The sequence below is a fragment of the Desarmillaria tabescens genome, assembly GCF_030435595.1.
Source record: "Desarmillaria tabescens strain CCBAS 213 chromosome Unknown EV420scaffold_109, whole genome shotgun sequence".
NCBI lineage: Eukaryota > Fungi > Basidiomycota > Agaricomycetes > Agaricales > Physalacriaceae > Desarmillaria > Desarmillaria tabescens.
The window spans coordinates 88,413-111,577 of record NW_026848408.1 but is presented as its reverse complement, the minus strand read 5'-3'; the positions used below and the strand labels follow the sequence as shown (position 1 = coordinate 111,577).

The 23,165-nt window shown below is 48.1% G+C and overlaps 10 protein-coding genes across 10 annotated transcripts; 4 read left to right on the top strand and 6 right to left on the bottom strand.

Annotated features, from left to right (window-relative positions):
* Positions 1-1,056: 1,056 nt before the first annotated feature.
* EV420DRAFT_1588010 (uncharacterized protein) lies at positions 1,057-3,146 on the top strand. Its single transcript, XM_060474852.1, has 11 exons — positions 1,057-1,272; positions 1,331-1,559; positions 1,629-1,663; positions 1,796-1,919; positions 2,034-2,095; positions 2,119-2,122; positions 2,214-2,241; positions 2,292-2,369; positions 2,506-2,614; positions 2,721-2,790; positions 2,913-3,146. The coding sequence occupies exons 2-11, from the start codon at positions 1,543-1,545 to the stop codon at positions 3,010-3,012; spliced, it is 627 nt and encodes a 208-aa protein (XP_060322618.1). The 5' UTR covers positions 1,057-1,272; positions 1,331-1,542; the 3' UTR covers positions 3,013-3,146.
* A 12-nt stretch (positions 3,147-3,158) lies between these two features.
* EV420DRAFT_1631874 (uncharacterized protein) lies at positions 3,159-3,876 on the bottom strand. Its single transcript, XM_060476169.1, has 4 exons — positions 3,714-3,876; positions 3,610-3,660; positions 3,463-3,553; positions 3,159-3,413 (listed from the first exon to the last, which is right to left on the bottom strand). Exons 1-4 carry the CDS (start codon positions 3,786-3,788, stop codon positions 3,337-3,339), a joined length of 294 nt encoding a protein of 97 aa, XP_060322617.1. The 5' UTR covers positions 3,789-3,876; the 3' UTR covers positions 3,159-3,336.
* A 1,396-nt stretch (positions 3,877-5,272) lies between these two features.
* EV420DRAFT_1651962 (acetoin reductase family protein) lies at positions 5,273-6,528 on the top strand (the record flags this gene model as incomplete). The annotated part of the gene is made up of 10 exons (XM_060478601.1): positions 5,273-5,533; positions 5,590-5,635; positions 5,688-5,828; positions 5,879-5,944; positions 6,002-6,049; positions 6,111-6,131; positions 6,182-6,231; positions 6,286-6,382; positions 6,435-6,442; positions 6,496-6,528. 10 exons carry the CDS (start codon positions 5,273-5,275, stop codon positions 6,526-6,528), a joined length of 771 nt encoding a protein of 256 aa, XP_060322616.1.
* A 78-nt stretch (positions 6,529-6,606) lies between these two features.
* On the bottom strand, positions 6,607-7,642 carry EV420DRAFT_1280643 (Pyruvate/Phosphoenolpyruvate kinase-like domain-containing protein; the record flags this gene model as incomplete). The annotated part of the gene is made up of 5 exons (XM_060468211.1): positions 6,607-6,690; positions 6,754-6,814; positions 6,866-6,998; positions 7,051-7,267; positions 7,325-7,642. 5 exons carry the CDS (start codon positions 7,640-7,642, stop codon positions 6,607-6,609), a joined length of 813 nt encoding a protein of 270 aa, XP_060322615.1.
* Positions 7,643-8,025: 383 nt separating this feature from the next.
* EV420DRAFT_163749 (acetoin reductase family protein) lies at positions 8,026-9,466 on the bottom strand. Its single transcript, XM_060476708.1, has 8 exons — positions 9,059-9,466; positions 8,959-9,004; positions 8,768-8,908; positions 8,652-8,717; positions 8,543-8,590; positions 8,470-8,490; positions 8,366-8,415; positions 8,026-8,313 (listed from the first exon to the last, which is right to left on the bottom strand). Exons 1-8 carry the CDS (start codon positions 9,305-9,307, stop codon positions 8,209-8,211), a joined length of 726 nt encoding a protein of 241 aa, XP_060322614.1. The 5' UTR covers positions 9,308-9,466; the 3' UTR covers positions 8,026-8,208.
* A 143-nt stretch (positions 9,467-9,609) lies between these two features.
* On the bottom strand, positions 9,610-10,537 carry EV420DRAFT_1651959 (uncharacterized protein; the record flags this gene model as incomplete). Its single annotated transcript, XM_060478600.1, has 4 exons — positions 9,610-9,666; positions 9,722-9,808; positions 9,863-10,277; positions 10,338-10,537. The coding sequence occupies 4 exons, from the start codon at positions 10,535-10,537 to the stop codon at positions 9,610-9,612; spliced, it is 759 nt and encodes a 252-aa protein (XP_060322613.1).
* Positions 10,538-12,540: 2,003 nt separating this feature from the next.
* Positions 12,541-14,065, top strand: EV420DRAFT_1280649 (uncharacterized protein; the record flags this gene model as incomplete). Its single annotated transcript, XM_060468213.1, has 2 exons — positions 12,541-13,122; positions 13,172-14,065. The coding sequence occupies 2 exons, from the start codon at positions 12,541-12,543 to the stop codon at positions 14,063-14,065; spliced, it is 1,476 nt and encodes a 491-aa protein (XP_060322612.1).
* A 2,229-nt stretch (positions 14,066-16,294) lies between these two features.
* Positions 16,295-18,535, bottom strand: EV420DRAFT_1587949 (guanine nucleotide binding protein, alpha subunit). Its single transcript, XM_060474851.1, has 9 exons — positions 18,204-18,535; positions 17,952-18,136; positions 17,536-17,699; positions 17,353-17,475; positions 17,168-17,303; positions 16,995-17,114; positions 16,826-16,944; positions 16,590-16,769; positions 16,295-16,533 (listed from the first exon to the last, which is right to left on the bottom strand). The coding sequence occupies exons 1-8, from the start codon at positions 18,319-18,321 to the stop codon at positions 16,670-16,672; spliced, it is 1,065 nt and encodes a 354-aa protein (XP_060322611.1). The 5' UTR covers positions 18,322-18,535; the 3' UTR covers positions 16,295-16,533; positions 16,590-16,669.
* Positions 18,536-19,084: 549 nt separating this feature from the next.
* On the bottom strand, positions 19,085-20,436 carry EV420DRAFT_163517 (uncharacterized protein). The gene is made up of 3 exons (XM_060476409.1): positions 20,220-20,436; positions 19,769-20,170; positions 19,085-19,716 (listed from the first exon to the last, which is right to left on the bottom strand). Exons 1-3 carry the CDS (start codon positions 20,296-20,298, stop codon positions 19,241-19,243), a joined length of 957 nt encoding a protein of 318 aa, XP_060322610.1. The 5' UTR covers positions 20,299-20,436; the 3' UTR covers positions 19,085-19,240.
* A 1,327-nt stretch (positions 20,437-21,763) lies between these two features.
* On the top strand, positions 21,764-23,112 carry EV420DRAFT_1280636 (kinase-like domain-containing protein; the record flags this gene model as incomplete). The annotated part of the gene is made up of 6 exons (XM_060468210.1): positions 21,764-22,135; positions 22,186-22,281; positions 22,332-22,703; positions 22,754-22,840; positions 22,889-22,988; positions 23,039-23,112. 6 exons carry the CDS (start codon positions 21,764-21,766, stop codon positions 23,110-23,112), a joined length of 1,101 nt encoding a protein of 366 aa, XP_060322609.1.
* Positions 23,113-23,165: the final 53 nt, after the last annotated feature.

Below are 23,165 nucleotides of genomic sequence, written 5' to 3'. Positions count from 1 at the left end.
AAGATTGTCGTCAAACGGAGATAGAAACGCACACAAGACACTGCAAAGAGTGTATCACTCCGCTCCCGAGCATGTACATTAATACCCTGATGTTGCATGTATACAATGCATAAATACGCATGGTCAACAGGGCTTCGCGGAATCAGCGGGAAGGTTCTCAACACAGGCTAAAGAAGGGACTTGCCGCATACCGACGATTTGGCTAACAACGAGCAGGATTTGGCGAGTAAAGCGCGTATTTGTTACAACTGCGCAAAATCCGTCAACAGCTGAATTTTATGGTGGCGCAAATCAGAAAACGAAATACCTCTAAACACGACAATGAGCCCTGATTAATATTTAAGGACAGACGTGAACAGCTTCACCGTTGTTGATAATGCCGTAAATCCTAAGATAGCGACAGTTATGTTTCCGAAAAACGGCCAGATATCGATTGGTGAAAAATAAATAAGAACCAAATGTTCTTCGGTTTACTCCAGAGTAGACGGAGTTCATCATCTGCACTAGTCAGACTGAGTAGCATGGCAACGGGGGATAGTCATACCGATGGTGTATCAGATGGTCCCAAGTACAGAAACGCTGGAAATGCGACAAAACGGTAAGCATTAATATTTGGAATCCTGGGGTAGCGAAGCGGACATACAGAGTGATATTATTTGAAGATACCCATGAAGCCAATCTACGGACAAATCGTCATCAATTCGTTGCTGAATGAAACTGGTGGACTTACATTTCCCAAGCCTGCTCATTGTCCATGTTATCCATGGGTAGTAAGAGCTTAAGTGAATATGCTGCTCATAAGCATCTCTCACTTGCGCCAGCTTGATATTGGGATCTTGTTGAACAAACAAAAATGTCCATACGTTGACAAACATTGACAGTTGTGGGATGCAACGCAACATTAAAATACTTGATGCCAGGTTGGTCGTGGGAGTTGCTGATCACTGTTAATCAACGGAAGATTGCCTCCGAGTCTGGAGCCATCGATCGGCACGACTTTCCAAACCACGTGGAAAAAATCGACAATGGTCAAATTGAATGACGGCGGCGTCATCTCTCAGCTTATCTTCGCTCTCATGTTGTTTTTCCGCCCGAAGAAGTGGCGGTAGCCGTACTGCTCCTGGTTCTTTCTCCCAGGATATATTATTTTCTCTGTGGGCCTCGATGTAGAATCAGATCCGTGCCGGAGCCGAGGCTTCTTAAAACGACCGTCTGCAGGTAAATACGGAGCTGCACTTTTTAGTTGTGTCAAGCTTCTCTCTGGTGCGTTCCGGGTGAGATCTCACTAGAACCGCGCGTCTAGTTGGACTAATAAGCTCTTTGACATCTAGCGACGGATCGGACTTCTCGGCTATATGATACTACCTGGACTCACCTTCTACGGCTGACGGCTGGACGCTCACCCACTTTTTCCCCCCCTCGGATCGGGGAGTCTAGGATACTGTCCCGTCCTTGTCATCGTTTTCGGACACGACATCTCGATGCTTGACGCCCCTGCTTCTCATTCGAATTTTTTTCTCTTCCTGACTACTCACCACTACTATGTCTGACAATGTGTCGTCTACTGAACAAATGCACGTAGCTACTTCCTTCTTCTGGTGGCGCAAGCGCTAAGATGATTGATGTAGATTGTTTCACAATTACCTGCACATGATCGCTATGTGTTCGTTCGATCGCGTTCGTTAGTGGTGGATGTCGCTAACGTACACGTTTAGCTTTCGTGTACTGGGATCATTTCATTACCTTCGGTCCGTCTTTCTCCCTTCTCGTTTTTTGCTGTTTTGACTTGGTGTAGACATTGAGATTGAGTATCTATGGAAGCAGCCCAAAACAACCCAGTGCTCGATTGTTCTTTCTGAACAGATATCTCGCATTTTTGGGAACATATGTGTGACAGTGCTTTCGTTCACACATTATCTGTGACGGTGCGCACTCCCACTCTAGTAGTCTCAATTGACAGCTAATAAGTTTATAGAGGTGGGTTTATCAGAGTTTTCTTGGTGGTATAAAGTTGATATCGTCCACCAAATCAGCTGTGGACACTACAACTTGGTCCGCCAAGCGCTGCTAATCATCAGCCAAATTATTGTTTGCAGTAAGTATCTCACGCTTCCTAAGTTTAGTACTGATGTTCCTCGCAGTTCTTTTAACGATGCGAATATACGCTATTTATGCATGTAACCTGCGTATTCTCTGTTTATAATGATGGCGAGTGCCGTCATTCTGGCCGGCGTTTCTTGCGTACGTGTCAGAATGTCTTGTCAAGAGATTCCCTTCTGATTCATGTCCAGTGGTCTCTCTTCGGTCAAAAATATGTCGACTTCAAGCCTTCGTCTGGTTGTCACATTGGTTTGGACCGAGATACGTACGTCTCGCCGTCGGTCAAGGTCTTTCATCGCTAACTTGGACTTCCCAGCGCCATCCGTAAGCAGTTTTTCTGACTGCATCGCATCTGGACAGCGAAGCATGAATTCATCCTACAGGCAATAGCGTCGGCGTGGGGAGGCCCTCTTCATATACGATACCATTCTCTTTAGTTTGGACGCTCTTAAAACGTACAAAGAGCGACGGAACCGTGTTACGCCTGACATTCTATCTCTTATCCTTCGAGATGGTGAGCAACTTTTCACTGGATCTTGGAATCTCCCAACTCTGAGGCGGATTTATCAGGCGCTATATATTTCGCGTAAGGCCATTTTGTCGGTATTTCCAGCTTGCAGCACGCTACAGCTACTCTTGCAGCGTCATGGGCCCTTGCTATTTATCTAATATTATTACATTTTATGTTGCGTTTTTTTTTTTTTTGGCATTTACATGACCGCACTTTTTAACTTTGTCTCTTTTTCAGTTAGCTCCAGTAAGCAGCTCTTTTCCTGGGTGTAATCCTTCTTATCATCCGGTTTCCGCCACAGCCGTTCTTTCTCCGTTGGATCTCTCTCATCGTTTGCCAGCTGGTGTGTTTTCATGATTTGTCATGCATCAAAGCTAATAACGGCCCAAGCATTTCTGTGACCAGGATGTCTCGGCTCATGTTGAATTCTGCATCAGACGGCGACTGTTGGAATATTCTCCGCAGGCTTTCCCACAAATGACCTAACATTTCGAACAATTCAGACTGCCACCGTTCGGTCCGATGAAGACGATACAGAGTTGCAAGATTTTCCATCACATAGTCGTCTTATTGAACTATAGACTGCTTAGAATTCGTTTCTCTACGGAGATTCATGTGTAGATTTGCACGTTGGTGCGAAAGTGTAAGTTCTGAGACTTCCGCAATTGTCCCACCAAGGCGACAACGTTACATCAAGGTCCTCGTGCCACGGCAACTCATTCGCTTTACTTCTTGCCAGCCTTCTTTGCTGCCGTCCTCGCCCGATTAATCTGCTTCTTCCATCCGTAGCACTGGTTACAACCTTCGATAACAGTCAGCACAACCTATGGTAGCAAGGAGCGCCTCCTAACCTGTTAAGGCATGCTTCTTGCACTGATAGACGCCATCTTTGTTGATGATGGCTGGGGGACATTCGATGCCCTCGCGGTCGATGGGATCAAAACTAGCACGAATGCAGTCAACAACGATAAGAACGGAAAATCACGAAGTCGACCTACTCCAAAGAACGCATCATTCTCCTCTCTTCCATCGTACCCACAGACCGCACACTACGATCATCGTCAGACGACCAAGATAACAGCGACGAAGATAAGCTACTAACCACTTCCTTGAAATGAGTGCAGAAATACGCATCGTTGACTTCGATGGTAGCAGGGGTAGCAACTTCAGTTGACATTGCGGAAGAGAGATTGTGTGCGTCCTATGGGATGGTGGTGGTACGTATCCAAGAGCGGATGGGTGGGAAAGAATAGCATTCCTGGAGCTGTCTAGAGTCAGATGTGGGTCCGGGGGGTAAAGCATCATATGACCGGCACCCGTGGCCCAGTATTCCAGGAGGGGCTGGGTCATTTGCACCCCGAATTTCGCTATGCACTTCTGGGTCTCGTGGTGGACGAGATCATTGGAAGTTACGTACTATGAACCTCGAAAATAGGCGCTACCATAGGGCGCAGTCGAATTCGTTGAAGCTCGGCAGGAAACGTTGTACCCGCTAATTCCGAAACTTCTCGCTCACATGTTCGCTGGACGAGGTCAAGTGTTCATAGAGTAACCGAATCCGATCGAGCGCTTCAGTCACTGATTTGGGCAGCTTTTTAAAGAGTGTTTGAAGCAAAGTCTGGTTCCGGTAGACGTCTGTTCCATCTTCCGACTGAGATCTGCTACAAAATTCCTGGAGTGAGGTTGGAATTTGACGGTTGGAACTTGGGAATCGGATTCGGAACGCTGAGTGCCGGTGATCATGTGACCCATCGGCTAGTAACTTTACTATTAGCTTTAGGTAAATTTGCCGGTTCGTCTCGTTTCACCCGCTAGTTGCAAGTCCTTACGAGTTCATTGCAACCAAATGCTAATACAAATGCATATCTATATTGGATACAGGCTTGTTATCGAATGGATCCTCTGTTTCCAGGCCTCTGAATGTCTCTAGTCCTCAGCTCGCCTCTTTGGGTGCATTGTGCCTATGTCCATATACAAGCCAATCTTCATGTATTTCCCTCCAGATCTTTCGCATTCGCTGCTCACGGTGCTTAAATAATAATGAATGGCAGCTTCCATATGATCCAGTTAGCTTCACCTGTACGACACGTCCTTCGTCCGAGTCGAATTCCTCGCATTTGACGGCGCTGAAACACCTGTAGGGGTTCGATTTAACTCCAGTTCTTGATGATTAGTTCATCTGATCGATCCGTTAGTGCTTTAATTCTGGTACAGGCTTCCTACACGAACGTATCCCTACCAGGATATGGCGAGTCGCAAGCGGTACGTTCCAAAGTATTCAAGGTACGTTACCTGCATTGGGCGATTTATTAGAGGCGTCAGCTTTGCCGCCCGTCAGAACAGGATGTCAAGAGTCGATTTTTGACCCTATCTCCCTTGGTACTTCCTATAGAAGTTAGCGTCGCAAATTTGCCACGTAACTTGGGCTATCTTTCAGTAGACGATAACGTCGAAGGCTCCTGGATCCGACTGCGCGTTCATTATTGTTTGATTCACTTTGACGTAGGATCACACTTTTCACCGGCCTTGCTCCCGCAGATACGATGGCAATTCAATATCATAATTAAAATGATCCTGATCGGGAATTCAAGCTACTCAGCACGCGCCAGACCCTGGCGGTATATAAACTCTAGCGGTTACCCTCGCTGTACTCGACTACTCATGGCTTCTACTAAGGGCGTCGCTCTGATCACTGGCTCTTGCCAAGGCCTAGGAAGGGCTATCGCCCTCAGGCTAGCAGAAGATGGATTCGACGTCTCTATCAATGACCTACCATCGAAAACTAGGGAGCTTGAGGCCCTTGCAGCCGAAATTATCGCAAAAGGGAGGAGGCCGTGCGTCGTACTAGGAGACGTCTCGATTGAAAGTGATGTCATAAGTATCATAGACAACACTGTTCACGAACTGGGGGCGTTGAACGTTGTCAGCAGAACCTCCACATATGCATCAGTTACGATACTCACTACTCTGTGGTGTAGATGGTGGCCAATGCTGGCGTTTGTACCTTCCGTAGCATCTTGGACAGTAAGCCGCAAGCTGCTCCTGCAGTGTTGTCGACATACTTACGTTGGTTTAGCTTCCACGGATGATTGGAATCGTATCTTTACGATAAACGGACAGGGAACTTTCCTCTGCTACAAGTACGCTGCGAAGCAGATGATCAAACAAGGTAACGGCGGACGTATTGTGGGCGCTTCTTCCATTGCGGGGAAACAAGGTTAGTGTATCTGCTAGTCTCTGATCCAAATACTGATGTACATGTACCAGGTTATAGCGATTTAGCCGCTTATAGTGCATCCAAAGGTGCCATCCACCTTTTCACACAAAGTGCTGGTTCGTTGGTTCTTCCCCGATGTGCACGGCGTAAGTACTAATGTTGCAAGTGTTTAGCCCGAGAATTCGGACCATATGGCATCACAGTGAATGCATACGCACCTGGTAAATCTTATTGTCCATCGAGCTTCCCTCTGATCGAAAACGCTGAACATACTTCCTCAAGGCCCTACTTACACTGAAATGCGTACGTTGCTCTGAATCTTGTGACCGCGGTCTAATATTCCACTACTTCAGTTACCGATCTTGGTAAATCTACAGGAGATGAGAAGGGTTTTTACGATGCGGTCAGTCGAAGTTCTTCTCAGCTACACTGTGGTGATTAACAATATTTATAATAGCAAATTGCTATGAGTGCCAGAGGACAGCTTCTGGAGCCTACTGACATTGCTAGTATCGTATCTTATCTCGTTTCTAGTGAAGCACGTCTCATAACAGGTGGGTGGTAAATGCGTATCTGATGCAAGCTCACTGAGCGATTGATGTGCAGGTCAAAGCGTGAGTCAAAAATTTCGATCGACTTGCTCAAACCTCACGCCTATCACGGATAGATATCAGTTAACTCTGGATTGTTTTTCGATTGAAAGCTGGCTTAGACATAGTAGAAGGGTGTGAGGTAGTTCTGTTTTACAATTTTAAGTTGGATCAGCCTTTCCAGTCCATTATCTGTCCTGTTCAGCGGAAGCTATTTGCAGGTGGCGAGAAATACTGTCCGAAATTGCCCCTACGTCAGTAAGGACGTTTATCTAAAATGGACCATGAGAAACTTTCACGCGGGCCGCGAGTTTTAGAGAGACCGCGAATCTCACCATGTCAAAGCCTTCTTGAGACCGCTTCACAGCTTGCTCTCCCGATGTGCAATATATAGCGCTAAGGATAGTTCAATAAGCGTAGACACGCACACACGCAATGTCAACCAACCACTTCTTTCCTTCGGAATGAGCTACGCGAAGTATTTCTTTGATCACGTTCTCAACACTCGGATGCGGATCCGGCAAGGGTGGCGGATAGCCGAGGGATATAGACAGATCATATGGACCAATGAACAGCACATCTATGAGTCGTCAGTTCGTAAAAGTGAAGTAAGTAGATAGAGTCAACGCTACCAATTCCATCGACAGCTGCTATGTCTTTCATATTCTCTACCCCTTCCTTGGTTTCGATTTGAACCATAACAGTGACCTCTTTATTCGCCGACTCAAGATATTGTGGGACCGTTACACCCCACGTCCCATGGGTGAAGGGGTTCCCGAATCCACGCCTCCCGGCGGGAGGAAATCGGCTGTCCATCACGACTTCCTTGGCCTTCTCTGCCGAAGACACCTAGATCGTTGCTTCATTGTACTCAAAACGTAATTACCTGAAAGAGCGACAGAATACCATAGGAACCAGGACTCCGTGGGCTCCTGCATCGAGGGCATACTTGATCTGCCAACTGGTGCTTGAACTGATCCCAGTGGCGGGAACCCGCACCAAAGCACTCGGAGCTCCGTTTCCTGCGGCATGAATAGCGGCGATGCTCTCGGAGGCGCCTGGGTGGAGCGGTACTTGGCCATGCTCGCAGTCTATCATTACCCACGAGAGTCGGGTGCTGGCTTGAGCTACCGTTCGCGCATGAAAGTAGCCTGGAAGAGATATCCAAGTGCCAAAAGCTGTTCTGTTCGATTTGAAAGCTTCACGAAGGGCGTGGGTCGTCATGGCTGTTGGGGGGGAAACAGTGGAGCCTCGAATTGAATTAGGTAACCAGAAGATACGATGCATATTTTTATCCGTGGGTATAGCAGATCGTGTAGACCTTTCCATTAAAGTCTTACCAACAGCCATGCAGAAAGACGTCCAACATTGATGAATTATTGCCTTATAGATAGAAAAATCTCGAAGTCGACCCCGATCGATCATCTAGGTATTCGCTAACGCGCTGATCGATCGGCACTCTGATCCCGCGGGCAAAATAATTTCGCCGGGTGGATGAACAAGAGTCGAGCCAACTGAAGTTAAGATAAAGTCTTCTGTAGCCTGACTTAGTAACGATATTGCGTGATGGGAAGAATACTATCAATCAGCATGTATCGTTTACAGTGACGAAAATATTTTACTAGCTTGTACATTACCCTCATCTAGGAGTAAAACCTGCCGCCGTTAACCGGTATCTTCAAGTTACAGTGAGAACCAAATGGCACGAAAGAGAAGAAAGACCTTACCGTTTGACCTAAGCGGCAGACGCCATTTTTTTCAGTAAAGGTTAAGGAGCAAAAGCGAAGAGATTAGCTACCTGTAACGAAGCGACCGTCTCTCGATGCAAGGTATGAAACAACACCAGCAACATCAGAAGGCTCGCCCATCATTCCCAACGGGCTTTTGTTTCTCTCCTTATACATAGTTAGGGACTAAGAAGTGCGACGCAGTCTGTAAGCCACCTACCTTCTCGTAGAAGGCGTCCACACCACCCATATCTTGGGCGGCTTCAACCACTGTAGTCGAAGACCAGGTTGGCATGGTCGAAAATTAACGACATGAAGGCTTACTCATAGGAGTATCTATTGCGCCTATTCCCATGTTAGCTAAGACACGAGAAAACAAGCATATCACGGGGCGTACCTGGAGCATAGGTGTTTACTGTGATCCCATATTCTCCAAATTCAGTGGCTAACATGACAGGGAAACAAAGTCACCAAAAAGTACAGATAAAGTCAATGAAACCAGCAACCTGCACATTGCGTAAGGCCTCTAATAGCGAATTTCGAGGCACTATAAGCGCTAACGAATCTTCCACCTATTGTCGGGGCATCAGTATTTAGATGGAGGGCGTTACACGAAACTAACCTTGCTGTCCAAGGACCGAACACGCTCCAATGATTCGACCCCCAGTCCCTTGCTTGATCATCTGTTTTGCAGCAAGTTTGTAACAGATAAAAACACTTCGGGCGTTGACACTGAGGACGCGATCCCAGTCCTCAATTTGGGCTACAAAATTCCAAAAATTAAATACTTTCCATGACGACAGTATAACGCACTGTCCAGCAGTCGCCGCCCAAAACCCATTCCGGCGTTAGCAACCATCTACGAAACGAATGAGAAGACCAGACGCGCATCGAGAAATGACCTAGAACGCACGACATCCAATCGACCCAACTCTGTGACCACTTTGGTCACCATATCTTCCACCTCTTGTTCCACAGACACATCAGCAAGAATTATGCACGACCTCCTACCCTTTGCCGAGATTTCCGCTGAAAGCAATTCCAGTGCTTCTGATTTGCAAGGCAGGTCATTGATAGCCACATCAAAGCCATCGTCAGCGAGTCTGAGAGCAATTGCTTTGCCAATTCCTTGGCCGGCACCGGTCACGATAGCCACGGACATGACAGGGAATCGAGTGAATTCATAAGACGCTATATTGGAGGAGTTTTAAAGGCCGCGACCGAATTGCAACCAGAGATCAAACATGGGATATCCTGGGAACCGGAGCTGCAAGGAGCGGAGGGCGGTTCCATGTGTCATATCCGACACTGAATATCAGCCTATATTAGCTAGAAGATCTGATAGTATATCACGCGGTGATAGGGCTGCCATATTCTGGTGTTGGTGTCATTCACGATTCGGCCCACGGAATTACAGCGTCAGATAATCAAACGTGTACACAATTTGCAAGCACTTTACAAAGGTCAAGACTCGATTTGGGCCAGCCATTCTCTGACAAAGGTAACATTCCGTTTCCGTTCCTGTAGTCATGAAACTGCTGTCAACGGAGATAGTTCCCGTTAGAGAATAACATACCTCAAAATGATCGGGCTTTCTAACCCCTTCTGAGAAATGTGGAAGAGGGTCGATCTTGTCGTCAGTCCGTGACGATAACGATCTCGCCTGTTGTTGACTTGTTAACGAAGGTAGATATGTATGCATGCAAACTTGGTGTACCGTTTCCCACATCAGCGACATCGCGTCTAGGGCGTCCCAACTTTGAACGATAGCGTTCAGAATTTTATCCTCTATACCTGCGCATGAATCTCGATGCGATATCCATGCCTCGACATCTCGTTGGTAGTCTTCTTCGCCGGCGATAATGCTCCTGCATCCAGAGCACACAACGAAGTCGGAGTAGATCCCACGTACTGCTATCCATGGGTCTTCAAGTAGAAAGTTGCGACAAAGTTCTGGGTCAGGTTCGGAGTCATCAAGCGTGGAGAATTTTTTGCTGACAACGAAGACTGGATCAGAAGAGAGAAGAGCTTTCATCTCAAGGCAGGTAAAGGTTGCGAGCTGAGCAGAGGTCAGCGGATGTAAGTCGTTAAAGGCGGCAGTGGCATGAGGGGATAACGAAGAGTCAGATGATCTGGACGAGAGGTTATTCAACATGAACGAGGTGAGTAAAAACAAAACCATTGAAACTTACGACGATTCGTCATCCGCAAGCTGCAGGGCTTGTTCATAAAGAGAAAGAGCCCGAAGACACGGCACTGACAACGGGATGTCCCCGTTGAAGAAAAGATGGAATTGATTCGACGCTGGCGACTCCAACTCGCCTGCATATCGGCGAGCGGTGTACTCAGGAAAGGAAGCGCAGGTTGATGTTGAAGGGCAAGATATGTCCATGGCCTGGGGTAAGATGCAAAAGCGTTGAGTGGCGCGTTGACAGAATGTCTAGGTGACATTATGATTATGTCAGTGACGCGTCTACAACCCACAACACCAAGACGAATATCACACATGACTGCGTCAGAGCTATAGATGCTCGAGGACGCTGGCTAGGGCATTCCAACAGGCCCAGAGCCTATACGAAATAGAAAATTCAAACGCACTGCATTTTCAACAACCCGAACGCCACACGGTGACTTCCTGCTTCGGCCCAGGTGATGCGGTACTTCTACTTTTCGATTTACCGTAGCACCCTCCTTGATCTGCCTGCCATTTAGGTGATACTGTATGGCAATGCACATAATGCTCTTGTAGGTCTTTTATGATCGCAGTGATCCGCTCGATCACGCAGTTAACGCGTCATGATTCTCGAATGAATTTTTCCCTGATTGATGATCTAGCCTCCGGCCACCGACACCGAAGTATAGGTTGAGATAATCTTTGTCGTGGTTTTCATCTGCCACGAAACCTGCACAATACGGTGAGAGAGAGGAACCGGCGTTTACTTTTTGGTCGATGTTGTAGTCGAGGCCAGAGTATCGCGCTTTCATCAACGATACATTGCAACCAGTATAACGTACGCAAGGGGTTGATCAGAGATGCATAGCGTCCCTGGATAGGGCTACTCATCGGGACGAGCTTATATCCGACCGACGTGTTCCCCCGGTCGTGCTGTTACATCGATAGAAAAAGGCTGGAGTCATATCTGACAGATCTATCAGTTAAACTGGTGAGCAACCTGTGAAAATCAATCACCGGCTCATGGAAGATAACTTTTATCCCTTTTCCCCGTCTCTGACTCCAGGTGCATCATGGGCACACATGACCCATCCTGCAAGGGCCGAGAATAATTGACATGTGGTAATGGTTACGTCGCAGGAAAAGTCGAAGCTGAGAGGCTATTGCGCAGCAGATCAGACGACGTACAGAAAAGTTGCCTGCCTCGAAGCATCCCGGTCAAGGTCAGGGTTCCTTCAAGTTGAAGTAGGCAATTGAAGGCAGTTGGTAGGCTTGATGAATATGACTTGTGGTACAGAAACCAAGCTTCTAGGTCAACAAGTGCGACGCAGCTTAGCTTGCAATACAACCGTCAATTCAACCTAGTAGCATACTAAACACACCGAAGCATGTCCAGAAATGCTCCTTCGAACACTCAGTGTTGTCCTCTAATCGGGTCAGAAACGAATTACTGTGGATTGATTCCGGAAAATACGTGGTCGACGATATCGAGGTAGAAGTTAATACGACGCGATCAAGATGGTGGTAAAGAAGTGGCGTGATTTTCCCACGGTCCTTTGCTTGCAAACTATTGCTGAATTTCTTATCCAAAAGTTGCTTTGTGTTCTTCGATTTACCTAATGAAGGACGGCGAGTTGGACGTCGTCGTCATTCGATGACCTTTCCGGATATTGCCGAAGGCTTATATAACTGTAACTGCGGTGTCAGTAACGTTTAGGGGTGTCGAAGTATGAAAATAATAATTCAGATTTCTTAATCTTGAACCACCATGACGACAACTGAGGCCGGTAGTTTCAATGTGTGGGTAATATCATGCAAAGAAATCGACATTGGCGGTTATGCTCGTGTATATCGTGTGCCCTCTGATGCATATATTGCTGACCTGGTAGCAGTGATTGCTACGGAGCGCGAGATTGATCGCTCGGGACTGGTTTTGTGGACAGTACGTATCATAACCCTACAGTTCTGGATTCTACAGCTGACGGTCTTGCAGGCTAAACAACCGGTGTCCCAAGTCGGCGCTGCCACTCATCTAGCAGAGCGCCTGAATAAGGCGCATGGTAACCTGAAGACCATCGCCACAAAAGTGGAAGATCCCGGGCAGAACGTCAAGAATTTTCTGCTATTTAATCGAGGCGGTCAAGATCGACTGAACTCGGGAGAATTGCATTTCATTCTGGAAATCCGGAGCATGAAACGCAAGCGGGAGAACGACGAAGATGATGTCGACAATTACTTGCTATCGAGTACGCTACACGTATCTTGTGTTATCTCTCACTCAAATCTATCGAGGGTACAAAAGGACGATCAAAGCTGCTCGAGACACTCCATCCAGTAATTCCCGTTACAATAATTATATCAAGAACCAGGCTAGTGATGCCGCCATCCTCGACGGCCGCTACGATCCTGCCAATTCTACACCCACAGTGGCCCCGCCAATTCAACTTTATCACCCCGTCTTTGCAGATTTCCTTGGCGCTATGGGTGACACGAGTGACCTTCCGGAAGATCTTGTTGTGGAGACCGGCGAGCTGATGAGGAGCGCGTCTGGGATTGCAGTTATAGAGAGGAGTCGCTCTCTTCCGAGCCTTATGCATTTGTCCAAAATACTAGGGTTTCCTCTCTCGCAGGTCGTTAATATGAATAAGACGTCGGCTGACCATGCGATACTTCACAGACGAATGTCTCCTCCTATTCAAACTGCCCTACTGGCGACTGTCAAAGAAAAGTCGGAGTTGGGGTCTAGAGGGGATGTGACGACAGAAGGAGGGTGTTCATACATAGATTTCTGGCTGTCCGAAGATGTGAGTATTCACTCCGGTCCTTGGTTTTCTTATACGATATTTCGTATAGCACCAGGAACTCAGGGAATGTGGCTGTTGTCCTTCCTTCATCATTTGCCTCGCAGGTCCTTGGCTGATCGTAATGGGTGCCGTGCTCACTGCCCAGCCAATAGTTCAGCGCCTCACAGACTTCATATGGCTCGGAACCAGCCCTGCCATCAACGATGCGCAGTGCATCCGTATTGCTGGCGTCCTACGAGCCCTCAAGGCAGGTATACGCATCCTCGATGACTATTACAGAGATCTCGTGCACTTGCCCCTCTCATCTGACGACTCCCACCCCCGTTTCTTCCCTTTCCCAACCTCATTCCAAAATGGCAACCAGCCACGGGTATATTTCAAGTACTTGCAGCCACTTAAGCCCCTCGACCCCGCTTGCGTCGTCTTCCTCGCCGAGACCATCACGGACAAAAGCAAGGTTGTTGTCAAGTTCGTCCAGACTTATGGCGTCGAAGCCCATAGACTGCTTGCGCAACACCACTTGGCACCTCATCTTTTGTACTGTGAACACCTCGGTAAAGATAGTGCTGGTTATGGTGCCTTGAAAATGGTTGTGATGGGTTATGTCGAGGGGGAGGCTGCCACTGAGATGTTTGACGGTGCACTTGCGCCAAAAGTTGCCGGTGACCTCGAGCGTGCTCTTAACATCCTCCATGGGGAGGATCTTGTTTTTGGTGATCTTCGAGAACCCAATATTATGATTGTGCCAGGACCCAATGAAGGCGACACTGTGCGGCTGATCGACTTTGACTGGGCTGGGAAGGAGAATGAAGTCAGGTATCCGATCCATCTCAATGTGTCCAAGGAGGTCAAGTGGGCCGATGATGTTGGATCATATCGGAAGATTGATAAAAAGCATGATTTGAGCATGCTGGACATCCTGAAAAGACGACATGTACCTTAATCATGGTCGTGGATCCTTTGTCTTTCTCGTTCATAAATCTCTTGACCGGGTGATGGCTATAACGCTGCCCAGGGTACATTGCTATCCGTCTCTGAGACGTTGGGTCTGTAGGAGTAGAAAGTAGTTGTGGGAACAGCAATCACTTGGGTGGACCGTCAATGTCGAGTGTGAATGGACATGTCTTATGTCTGTTTTGCAAGGATAGTATCGATACACGCTTGAGTATAGAGGCGAATGATGTATCTGTAAGCATGCTGCTTACCACGTAGTTATTACTCATTACCTTCGCAGATACAGATCTATGTCGACCTTAAAACGACGCGATCAAGTTGATGGTAAGGAAGTGGCGCGATTTTCCCACGGTCCTTTGCCTGCAAACGATTACTAAGTTTCTTATCCCACAGTTGCTTCGTGTTCTTCGATTTACACCGACGTCGATGAGACCTTGAAAGTGGTGGGGGTTACTGTGACAGGTTCTTGACATAACTTTAGATCGTCATACGGCTTCTTCCACCTGAGGTCGTTCAATTACACATACTTACGTCTGCTCACGAATGAGTGTGCCAAGTACCAGTTTCTTTTCCTCAAAGTCCTTGGTAGAAGGATGCACCCTCAGACGTCTTTGCTATTGGACTATCTTCTGGGGAAACTTGTGTGCACTGGGAGTCTAGACGTCTTCTCATCTCTTGTCCGAGAGAAAGATTGCTATTCAGGATAGATGCTTCGTGACTGGCCCGAAGGTAGGTCACAGGTACTGCTATTTATTGCGAGGGCCTTGAGGTTTACACGTTCTGGGGAATCCATACTTCCTATTCCTCCCGGATGGTATATAATGTGACTCGCTGTATGGCACCCTTACCCCGGCCCCACCAATGTATGAGTGTCGAGCCTGTCATTGGACCTTCAAAACCGAACGAGGTCTTCATTCCCACTGCCGCGACAAAGAGAATCATTTCTACTGCAGTGAATGCTGTAGACTGTTCCTTCGAGAAGGCTTTCTTGCGCAGGTATGTGTTACCATGCCTCATACAAATTTCGTTCACATTCTCACTTTTTTAAACTCAAGCACCTTTCTTCGATAACTCATAAGGGGACAGGAGATGACATCGTTCAATGCAGCCGGTCTCTGAAGGACTGTCGGACACAAAATGGGCTGCGTATGCATTGCCGGGCGAGGAAGGACCATCCTTATTGCGAAGAGTGTGATAGAATGTTCCTCAACGGTCACGCACTTCGTCAGGTATTAATATCTCTCGAATGAAGAGGCCACTGCCTGATGCCTATTCCAGCATTTAGCTTCTTCTATTCATTGCTCAGTCGAGCATTGCCTTCGCGAGAGCAATGTATGACCTGTATACATATATATTAGCACGGGCGACCATTTTAACGAGTTATCTGGATTCTATTTCTGGCACTGGGCCTAGAGGGATATAATTTAGGTTGACCCTGACTTTTGGAGTCTACACATTGCTGGATCTAGCATCAGTAACCTCGCGCAGCATCTGTTTTTTTGCTCTACGATTCTGTTCCCGCCAGTATGAGCCTCTTTCTGCGTAGCACCTGTCAGTCCGAGTCCGAGTCTGCCCCGTCATCGTTTCACGGAATATGTGACATGATTTCAAGTTTGTAGATCTCACCCTCTTCCCGGCAGTTACACTGATGGTTGTCAGGCCGTTATGGGGGGTTGTCTACTACTGACCCTGACGGTATGCTATGATACTTATCTCGCATCAAAACCTGGAGAGTTTCAGCCACGAATTTAGTTATAAATTTTTACCTACCAGCTTCGCGGCTTGGCTGATTATCTGTCAAGGATGTTCGGGAGCGGTGTTGAACTAGTTGTAGTGACATTACTAGTACTCTTGCACGGAGTGAGAGGGCCACAAGAACGTATAACTCCTAATTGTACCCATGGTATACAACATACAAATACGACAAGCCCGCAAGAAACTCTTCATTAGCCAGGCAAGCCGCACCTTGAATAGAAAGAGAATAAACAAGCCCGAAACTTAGCACTCGCGCCACAACATCTGGACTAAGTCTAAACATGATGGCGGTTTCATCCAGGACCGCACCGCACCCAGCACCAACAGTTTCAAGGTTCAGACAATATTGATACGTTGCATGCCAGTGTTCGGCGAGTAGGCTAAAGGGGTTTGGTGACAGGTTACTGCGCCGATTGAAATGTCATCAATATCGTGCAACTACTCTAGTCTCGATCAATGTTGATCCCAAGCACACATTCAGAGAGTTATCTTGTCATGATGTGTCTATGTACACACAACATTCAATCCATATGCAAAAGAACTACTATACAAATTGCGGTAGACATGATATAGATATAAAAAAATGGTCCTAAATTATGGACGGGTCCTTTTAAAAAAAGATGTGGTGGTGGTGGGAGAGCAAAGGATAACGACCGATATAGTATACGTGGGATGGATAGGGATTAGCAGGCGGTGGACATGCTAGATGAGATATACATCAGTACTTGACTACTAATAGGAAGAATTAATGGACATACCAATGAGCACAACAGATACAAGGACAAATCGAGTAAAATGAAAATGAAAATGATATTAAAAATGAAAATCTCCTGTCACTCTACAGAATACCAGAGTCCTTGAGGGCATTCTGTAGTATCGTCTCTTTCACTGCGGCAAACACCAACCGTACGTTCGTAGTATCGGTCGCTTGCGTCAGACTGATGGTAGAACTGATCAGAGATCGTTACATGATGGTCGCGGATCGATCACGTACTGGGGGTACACGCTGAGTCTCGCTCGGTTCGCTTGCATGAACCGCCACAGAATGTACTTGGCCGCCTTGTTGACATCATTCCCGCCAGTATACTCGGGGAAATATCGATCAAGGGGCACCTTGACAGAGGTGAGAACATAGCATGGAAAGACATCGAAGCCAAACGCACCCTCGACACCTTCATCTTAAAAACATCAATCTTATTTAAAAAGAGAATGATAGACGTCCGGAGAAACCAGCGCGAATTGATAACCGACTCGAAAAGGACTAGAGATTCGGCCATCCGGTTCTAGATAAGATTCTAAGAAGCTGGGTGGACGAGAATGTGATAGCCACGCTCACCTGATTCCGCTCTTCCAGCAGCACCTGATCGTACTCGCTCAGCGCCGTGCAGAAAATTATGGATGTCACGCTCTCAAAGCAATGTATCCATTTTCTCCGCTCCGAACGTTGACCGCCGACATCGAACATGTGTATTCTAGATCGCATGTTAGTATTATAAATAACATAGGGACCAAAGAGTATACTGGAGCTGGCCCATGTTGAACCGTGTTTCTGTGATGCCCGTCGTCTTCGCCCGCGCACGAAGGACATCAGTCTCGGTAGGCCTATACCCTGGCGCACCGATGCGAAGGACTTCGGTGAAGAAGCTGAATGATATCAACGATCAACCAGGGTAAAACGTTGATGAAAATATGAATGCAGCTTACTATGAGGCGCTGTCCATGAGGTAAAACTCGGTTGAATGTTCTTCCATCATGGTAGAAATGACGGGATCTTGCCATAGTTGATGAATGGCGTCTGCTATCTCGGACGAGAGGGTGAATGCAGTCGTTTCGTCCAGCCGGTAGTCGAGAATGGTCTCTGCGAGCACCTGGAAGGCCGTGAGTTAATGACCCGAACGGACGCCGGGAAAAGGCGGCTAAATGAAAGGAAGATTGAAGAATGGAGAGCGGGGAGGGGATTATTAAATGAGAACATGGCGATAAAACGGGTGAGGGCATGTGGCGTGGATAAAGTCAGATACGATAATGAAAGCAGGGCGTTATACCCGTGAACTGTACGTATTCAAAGACATAAAGGAGGGAAAATGGAAGGCATTTTGAACGAAGAAACAAGGACGCACTCGATTTGAATAATTATGACAATCGATCCCGATCTTCCTCATAGCCTGAACGATGCCCTGCGCCGACTCTAGCACATTTTTATACACCGTTCCACGATACGAGTCCAATTCCTGAGGGGTAAAACCGCCTTGGTGGATAATCTTCATCTGCTTCACAATCGTCGACTTGCCCGACTCTCCAGATCCTAAGAGATACAACCCATCAAAACCAAAGGACGCGACTTGAAAGAAAAGAAAAAAGGATAGACGAACCCAACAACAATATCTTACACTCCTTTTTAAATTTCTTGCTGTCATCCTCCAGCTGCTTGTCTATCAGATCCGAGCGTGCCTTCTCTTCCTTGTCTGACTGAGACGCGCAGTTACCCATCCTCGCGCTGCGGCTCGCTCACGGGGTGTGTGTGTGTGGAAAGCGACAAGTGGCGAATAGAAATGAAAGACGGTGTCGCAGGAGAAGGGGGAGAGAACAAATGTTGGAGAAGAAGGGAATCGAAGAATGACAACGGGGAGTGATGGTCAAGAGTACAACAGCGGTGCCTGGGAATATATATACGGATCTACCCGGTTCCGGTGATAAGATTAGATTGCTTTTTTCGAATTCACAAAGTAACTTTCGAGTTGGTATCTAGGGAAGAGATATACAAGGACACTTGCTACCAGGCAACGTTGCTTGAAACTCTCGAATGGGATACAGTATCTCCTATAAGTTTGGGTCTGCACAGGTTATTCACCCTGTCTGCCTTACATACAAGGTATAATACAACGTTACTCCATCGTTAACCTTAAAACTGGCGGTCATAGTACGGTAGGGGATCGTCGGAAGCGGATTCTGAACCGAGAATTTGAATACCCAGTACCCTCGCGGAAAGCCTGCCGTAACTTGCGTATGACTCCGCCATAAAGTAAAGTTCTGTCAGCCAATGCTCCGAAGCCCATCGCATACTTACCTGGAACGAATCCACAAGGATAATGAGCATCTGGGCTTCTCACACTAAATAACTCTCAGTCAACTGATCCTCATCCGTGGCATCCAATCTTTGGGGCTGGACCTCGAGGCGCCGAACGAAGTGTCCCGCGGCTACACAAATGTAGGAAAATTCAACTGAATACAGCCACTGCTCTGCTATTCGTGAGAAGACATTAGCCGCTGGACGGAAAAAGAAACTTGTGCAAACTATCCGCGAGTGCCGGAGGAAACGTCGAGAAAACACCATATAGCTCGCATCCTAACTCGAACAAGATAGATTGCAGCAACTCATGACTTGCACGTTCTCCGAGCCTACTGGAAATTAAGCAGCCTTGGGTTCCGCTTTCGAACGGAGCTGCGACCTGTGCCTCCAATCCCTCAACCACTTCAGCGGCCGCCCATCCCTCTTCTCCAACGCCAAATCAATCTCCCTCAAATGCCACATCACCCACTTGTCCCTCAAATCCGTCCCCTCCACACGCACCTCTCTCGACCCCTCCTTGATACCCAACGACTTGTGGATCCTCGTCAACAACACCGTCTCCAGATCGTGTTTCCCGGCTTTCACCGACGCTGCCGCGAGGATGGAGAGCGAGACGATATCGTTCTCGAGCGGGCCGAGCTGATAGATCGGGAAGAACGCCGCGGTGAGCATGAGGTCCTCTAGCGGGGCGGAGGTGCGATGGAGAGTGTACAGGAGCTGCTGCGCAGCGGGGCGAGTGAGCTTCGCTTGGTACAGTGGGAAATTCCCGAAGACTTTGAGAGCGAGCTGGGGGCACTTGAAGTCATCGCATCGGCCTGAAAGAATCATCGTAGGTAGAAGCTTAAATGTGTATGACAATAGACTCACGAACGAACACATCCGCTGTCGAATTCTTCATCCCTCTCCCATTATATTTCGCCCAAGCCGGGATGAGATCAACAATACTCGAAAGTTGCTCCGCTGTAGTAGTCAGGTCCATGAGCCGGTTAAAGCTCGCGACTTTCACATATGGTGGATGCGTGAAATCTGGACGATTCCTTTCTTGCAGCCTCGGCGAGACAAATTCATACAAGCTGGTATACTCCGTCGCGCGCCGCGAAGCATCCATTCCCTTCCGGGGTGTAGGGGCAGCCTTTTTCGGTTTTTGCGGGGCTGTGCTTTGGGTCTTGGTTTCTTGCACTGGCGATGTCGCGTCACCAAACAAGTCACCGTCATCGGTGCTCTCGCTAAAGAGCTCGTCGGTTGGTGCTGCCTTGGCCTTGGCCAGCGCTGGGTCGGTAAGTCATTATGAGTGACGGGAAACACACAGCAGGATTACCTGAGGGTGAACGGTGAATGTACCGCCTGCATAGCAGAGATTGGCGGGCGAAGAGCCGCGCACTGAGCAGGCTAGTCATGGGAGAAAAAAAGGAAAAGGAATGAGTAACAGGTGCTGACTCAAAGGGATCAAAGAATCTTATCAGCAGATTTACAGATCTTATCTTTTCTCACAAGCCCCTGTCTTTAGCAGTGAGGAGTACATCTTCGGTTGTAGTATAAACTGATTGGCACACTCGCATCTAGCACTTGATTTTGTATCATGCTTCCTGATCTACACAAGTATACGAGGCGTCTTTGGGCCGATACATGGACATGACCATGGTAACCACCAACGAAGATCGTCCTTAGTTCGGGTCATATTGACGAGCAATGAGCATGTGTGTTCGGAGAGGTCTTAGCACCGACTGCCCCACGAAGACTTTGCGCCTTTGGGTAGCTTTTAAGCTTGCCGACGACCGTCGAGCGATGTACTGGGATGAAGCATGGTAACCAATTCAGTAGGAATCCTGCTTCGTCTGTCGTAATGTTCAAGATCCCGCGGTCAGAGGTACCCGCAGGCAACATAGCATTCCGTACATATGGACGGAGGGTGCATGCGCAGCAGCAGCAGTTAATTGAATAGATGGCCCGGTTAGTCAGGTCAAGGTCGTGAACCTGGCATTATTCCGGCGTTTGGTAGGCGTCGAGTCCCTGCGAGACGCGTGGTTGTCGCGTGTGCGTGCGGCTTCCGTATCCAAGAATCGATTTGCAGAAGATCCCGGAAACCACATCATTAGCCGAGCTCAGTTTTGAGCTCACCTCGCCGCAGCCTCCCGTTCGGTGTGCCTGCGCATGTTGATAAACTCAATGTAGAGACCCGTGTCTGCGCTATTCAGTGACTATATGTATCCTGGTACTGCGGGAGAGTGAGAGTGGTTAGCCGTCGCGGTTATTTGTTGTCGCTGCGGACTTTCGGCCCTGAAGCAGATTGGCGTAGCGGAACCGTAGGGATGACATTTTGTTAATGGAATCGGGGTCTGAAATACGGATGAGAAAGCAAGCTGCTGATAACAAATTGCGGTACGAGAGGCAACTGTAGTGACGGAATGAAATTAATACGGGGGGGCGGACAATAAGAGATCGGGCGAGCCGATGAATGAATAAAAATGTGGCGGCTAGGTTTTTGATGGCTATCATTTTGACAATAAGAGACAAAGCAAAGGAGAGACTCCGTATTTCCCGGCTGGAAGAATAGATGAAATGGCGAGAACAAGAGGAAGAGTCTCGGCCCCAGATTGGAGTACAGACGGAGGCCGTTTGCAAAGTGGCAACGTCCACGCCGGTTTCGGGGTAATGCTCGCTCGTGGTTCCTTTTGCCATGGAGATGGGTTGGAGGAAGGGGGACTGGAGGTAGAGCGAGAAAATAATGAGTCAGAGTGGGCGGTATTTGGCAAGAGATGCCGGAAGGAGGAAGCTAGGCAGGGACGCGTTGTTGTGGTGTGTTACAAGTCAAAGGTACCGGCGGGGATAGCCGAGTTTGGGTGTTTATATGTCACCGCAGCGATGAATGGACTGGAAGAGAAAATGACCCACTTCTTGGTGGGGTCGTCGTACCAGCCACTGGATGTCATCGGCGAAGGCGCATATGGCGTTGTCTGCTCAGCCATCCATCTCCCAACTCAGCGCAAAGTCGCTATCAAGCGTATCACCCCCTTTGACCACTCCATGTTCTGCCTCCGTACCCTCCGCGAAATCAAGCTCCTCCGCCATTTTCACCACGAGAACATCATCAGCATCCTCGATATCCTTCGTCCACCGTCTCTCCAGGACTTTACAGAAGTTTATCTCGTCCAGGAGCTCATGGAGACTGATCTTCACCGTGTCATCCGGACCCAGGAGCTCAGTGACGACCATTGCCAGTACTTTATATACCAAGTTCGTACCCCTGGGCTTTGTGTCTTTGATCCATCCTCATCTCTACCTAGACTCTCCGAGCACTCAAAGCTCTTCACTCGGCAGACGTGCTCCATCGCGATCTCAAGCCATCCAATCTCCTTCTCAACGCCAACTGCGATCTCAAGGTTTGTCATCTCCAAATCCTCCCCCTTTTCCACTCTCACCATCCCCCAAGCTCTGCGACTTTGGCCTCGCCCGCTCGGCCCGGCCCCCGCCCAACGTCGACGACAGCAGCACCTTCATGACCGAATACGTCGCCACTCGATGGTACCGGGCCCCAGAGGTCATGCTCACCTTCAAAGAATACACCCGCGCCATTGATATGTGGTCCGTCGGCTGTGTTCTCGCAGAGATGCTCAGCGGAAAACCCCTCTTCCCTGGTCGCGACTACCACCACCAGCTCTCTATCATTCTCGACATACTCGGCACACCGTCAATAGACGACTTTTATGCCATATCATCCAGCAGATCCAGAGAGTACATCCGTGCACTGCCCTTTCGGAAGAAGAAGAGCTTTTCCTCATTATTTCCCAAGGCTAATCCACTCGTCAGTCTTTGTCTTTATTCCCCTTCAACTGCTTACTCAATATCATCCAGGCCATTGACCTCATGGAAAAATGTCTAACATTCAGCCCTAAACGTCGCATCGAAGTCGGCGAAGCACTGAGGCATCCATATCTTCAGGTACACCTCCCACCTTCACCTTCCTTTCCCATCTCACGTCCCTTCTAGCCTTACCACGACCCACAAGACGAACCGACGGCAGAACCCCTCGATCCTTCCTTCTTCCACTTTGACAACGGTGCCCCCATGCGAAAAGAAGAACTCAAAGGTCCGTACCTTGTAACATGTTCTCGGCTCCATCTGACCAACTTGAAACAGTACTAATATATGAAGAAATAACGCGCCCCTCAGGCCCTGACGCTCCTTTCCCTCTCGGCACTTCGTATTCATGATAGATACCATAATTTGCAGGGCTTTTTATGCGTCCGCGCTCTTATATATATTG

What these genes read in the sequence shown, in the direction of transcription:
- EV420DRAFT_1588010 (XM_060474852.1), top strand. An exon ending in CTTTCGTTCACACATTATCT is followed by an intron (nt 1,920 to 2,033) that starts GTGACGGTGCGC and finishes CCACCAAATCAG; the next exon opens with CTGTGGACACTACAACTTGG. An exon ending in ATCTCTTATCCTTCGAGATG is followed by an intron (nt 2,615 to 2,720) that starts GTGAGCAACTTT and finishes TCCAGCTTGCAG; the next exon opens with CACGCTACAGCTACTCTTGC.
- EV420DRAFT_1631874 (XM_060476169.1), bottom strand. Translation starts at nt 3,788, where the DNA reads ATGTCAACTGAAGTTGCTACCCCTGCTACCATCGAAGTCAACGATGCG. An exon ending in AGAATGATGCGTTCTTTGGA is followed by an intron (nt 3,554 to 3,609) that starts GTAGGTCGACTT and finishes ATTCGTGCTAGT; the next exon opens with TTTGATCCCATCGACCGCGA. An exon ending in CAAGAAGCATGCCTTAACAG is followed by an intron (nt 3,414 to 3,462) that starts GTTAGGAGGCGC and finishes CTGTTATCGAAG; the next exon opens with GTTGTAACCAGTGCTACGGA.
- EV420DRAFT_163749 (XM_060476708.1), bottom strand. Translation starts at nt 9,307, where the DNA reads ATGTCCGTGGCTATCGTGACCGGTGCCGGCCAAGGAATTGGCAAAGCA. An exon ending in AGGCCTTACGCAATGTGCAG is followed by an intron (nt 8,591 to 8,651) that starts GTTGCTGGTTTC and finishes CTGTCATGTTAG; the next exon opens with CCACTGAATTTGGAGAATAT. An exon ending in CGCAATAGATACTCCTATGA is followed by an intron (nt 8,416 to 8,469) that starts GTAAGCCTTCAT and finishes CTTCGACTACAG; the next exon opens with TGGTTGAAGCCGCCCAAGAT.
- EV420DRAFT_1587949 (XM_060474851.1), bottom strand. Translation starts at nt 18,321, where the DNA reads ATGGGTAACTGCGCGTCTCAGTCAGACAAGGAAGAGAAGGCACGCTCG. An exon ending in CTCATGGACAGCGCCTCATA is followed by an intron (nt 17,476 to 17,535) that starts GTAAGCTGCATT and finishes GATATCATTCAG; the next exon opens with CTTCTTCACCGAAGTCCTTC. An exon ending in TGCTGGAAGAGCGGAATCAG is followed by an intron (nt 17,115 to 17,167) that starts GTGAGCGTGGCT and finishes AATCTTATCTAG; the next exon opens with AACCGGATGGCCGAATCTCT.
- EV420DRAFT_163517 (XM_060476409.1), bottom strand. Translation starts at nt 20,298, where the DNA reads ATGACTAGCCTGCTCAGTGCGCGGCTCTTCGCCCGCCAATCTCTGCTA. An exon ending in CATTCACCGTTCACCCTCAG is followed by an intron (nt 20,171 to 20,219) that starts GTAATCCTGCTG and finishes TTACCGACCCAG; the next exon opens with CGCTGGCCAAGGCCAAGGCA. An exon ending in GACAGCGGATGTGTTCGTTC is followed by an intron (nt 19,717 to 19,768) that starts GTGAGTCTATTG and finishes TGATTCTTTCAG; the next exon opens with GCCGATGCGATGACTTCAAG.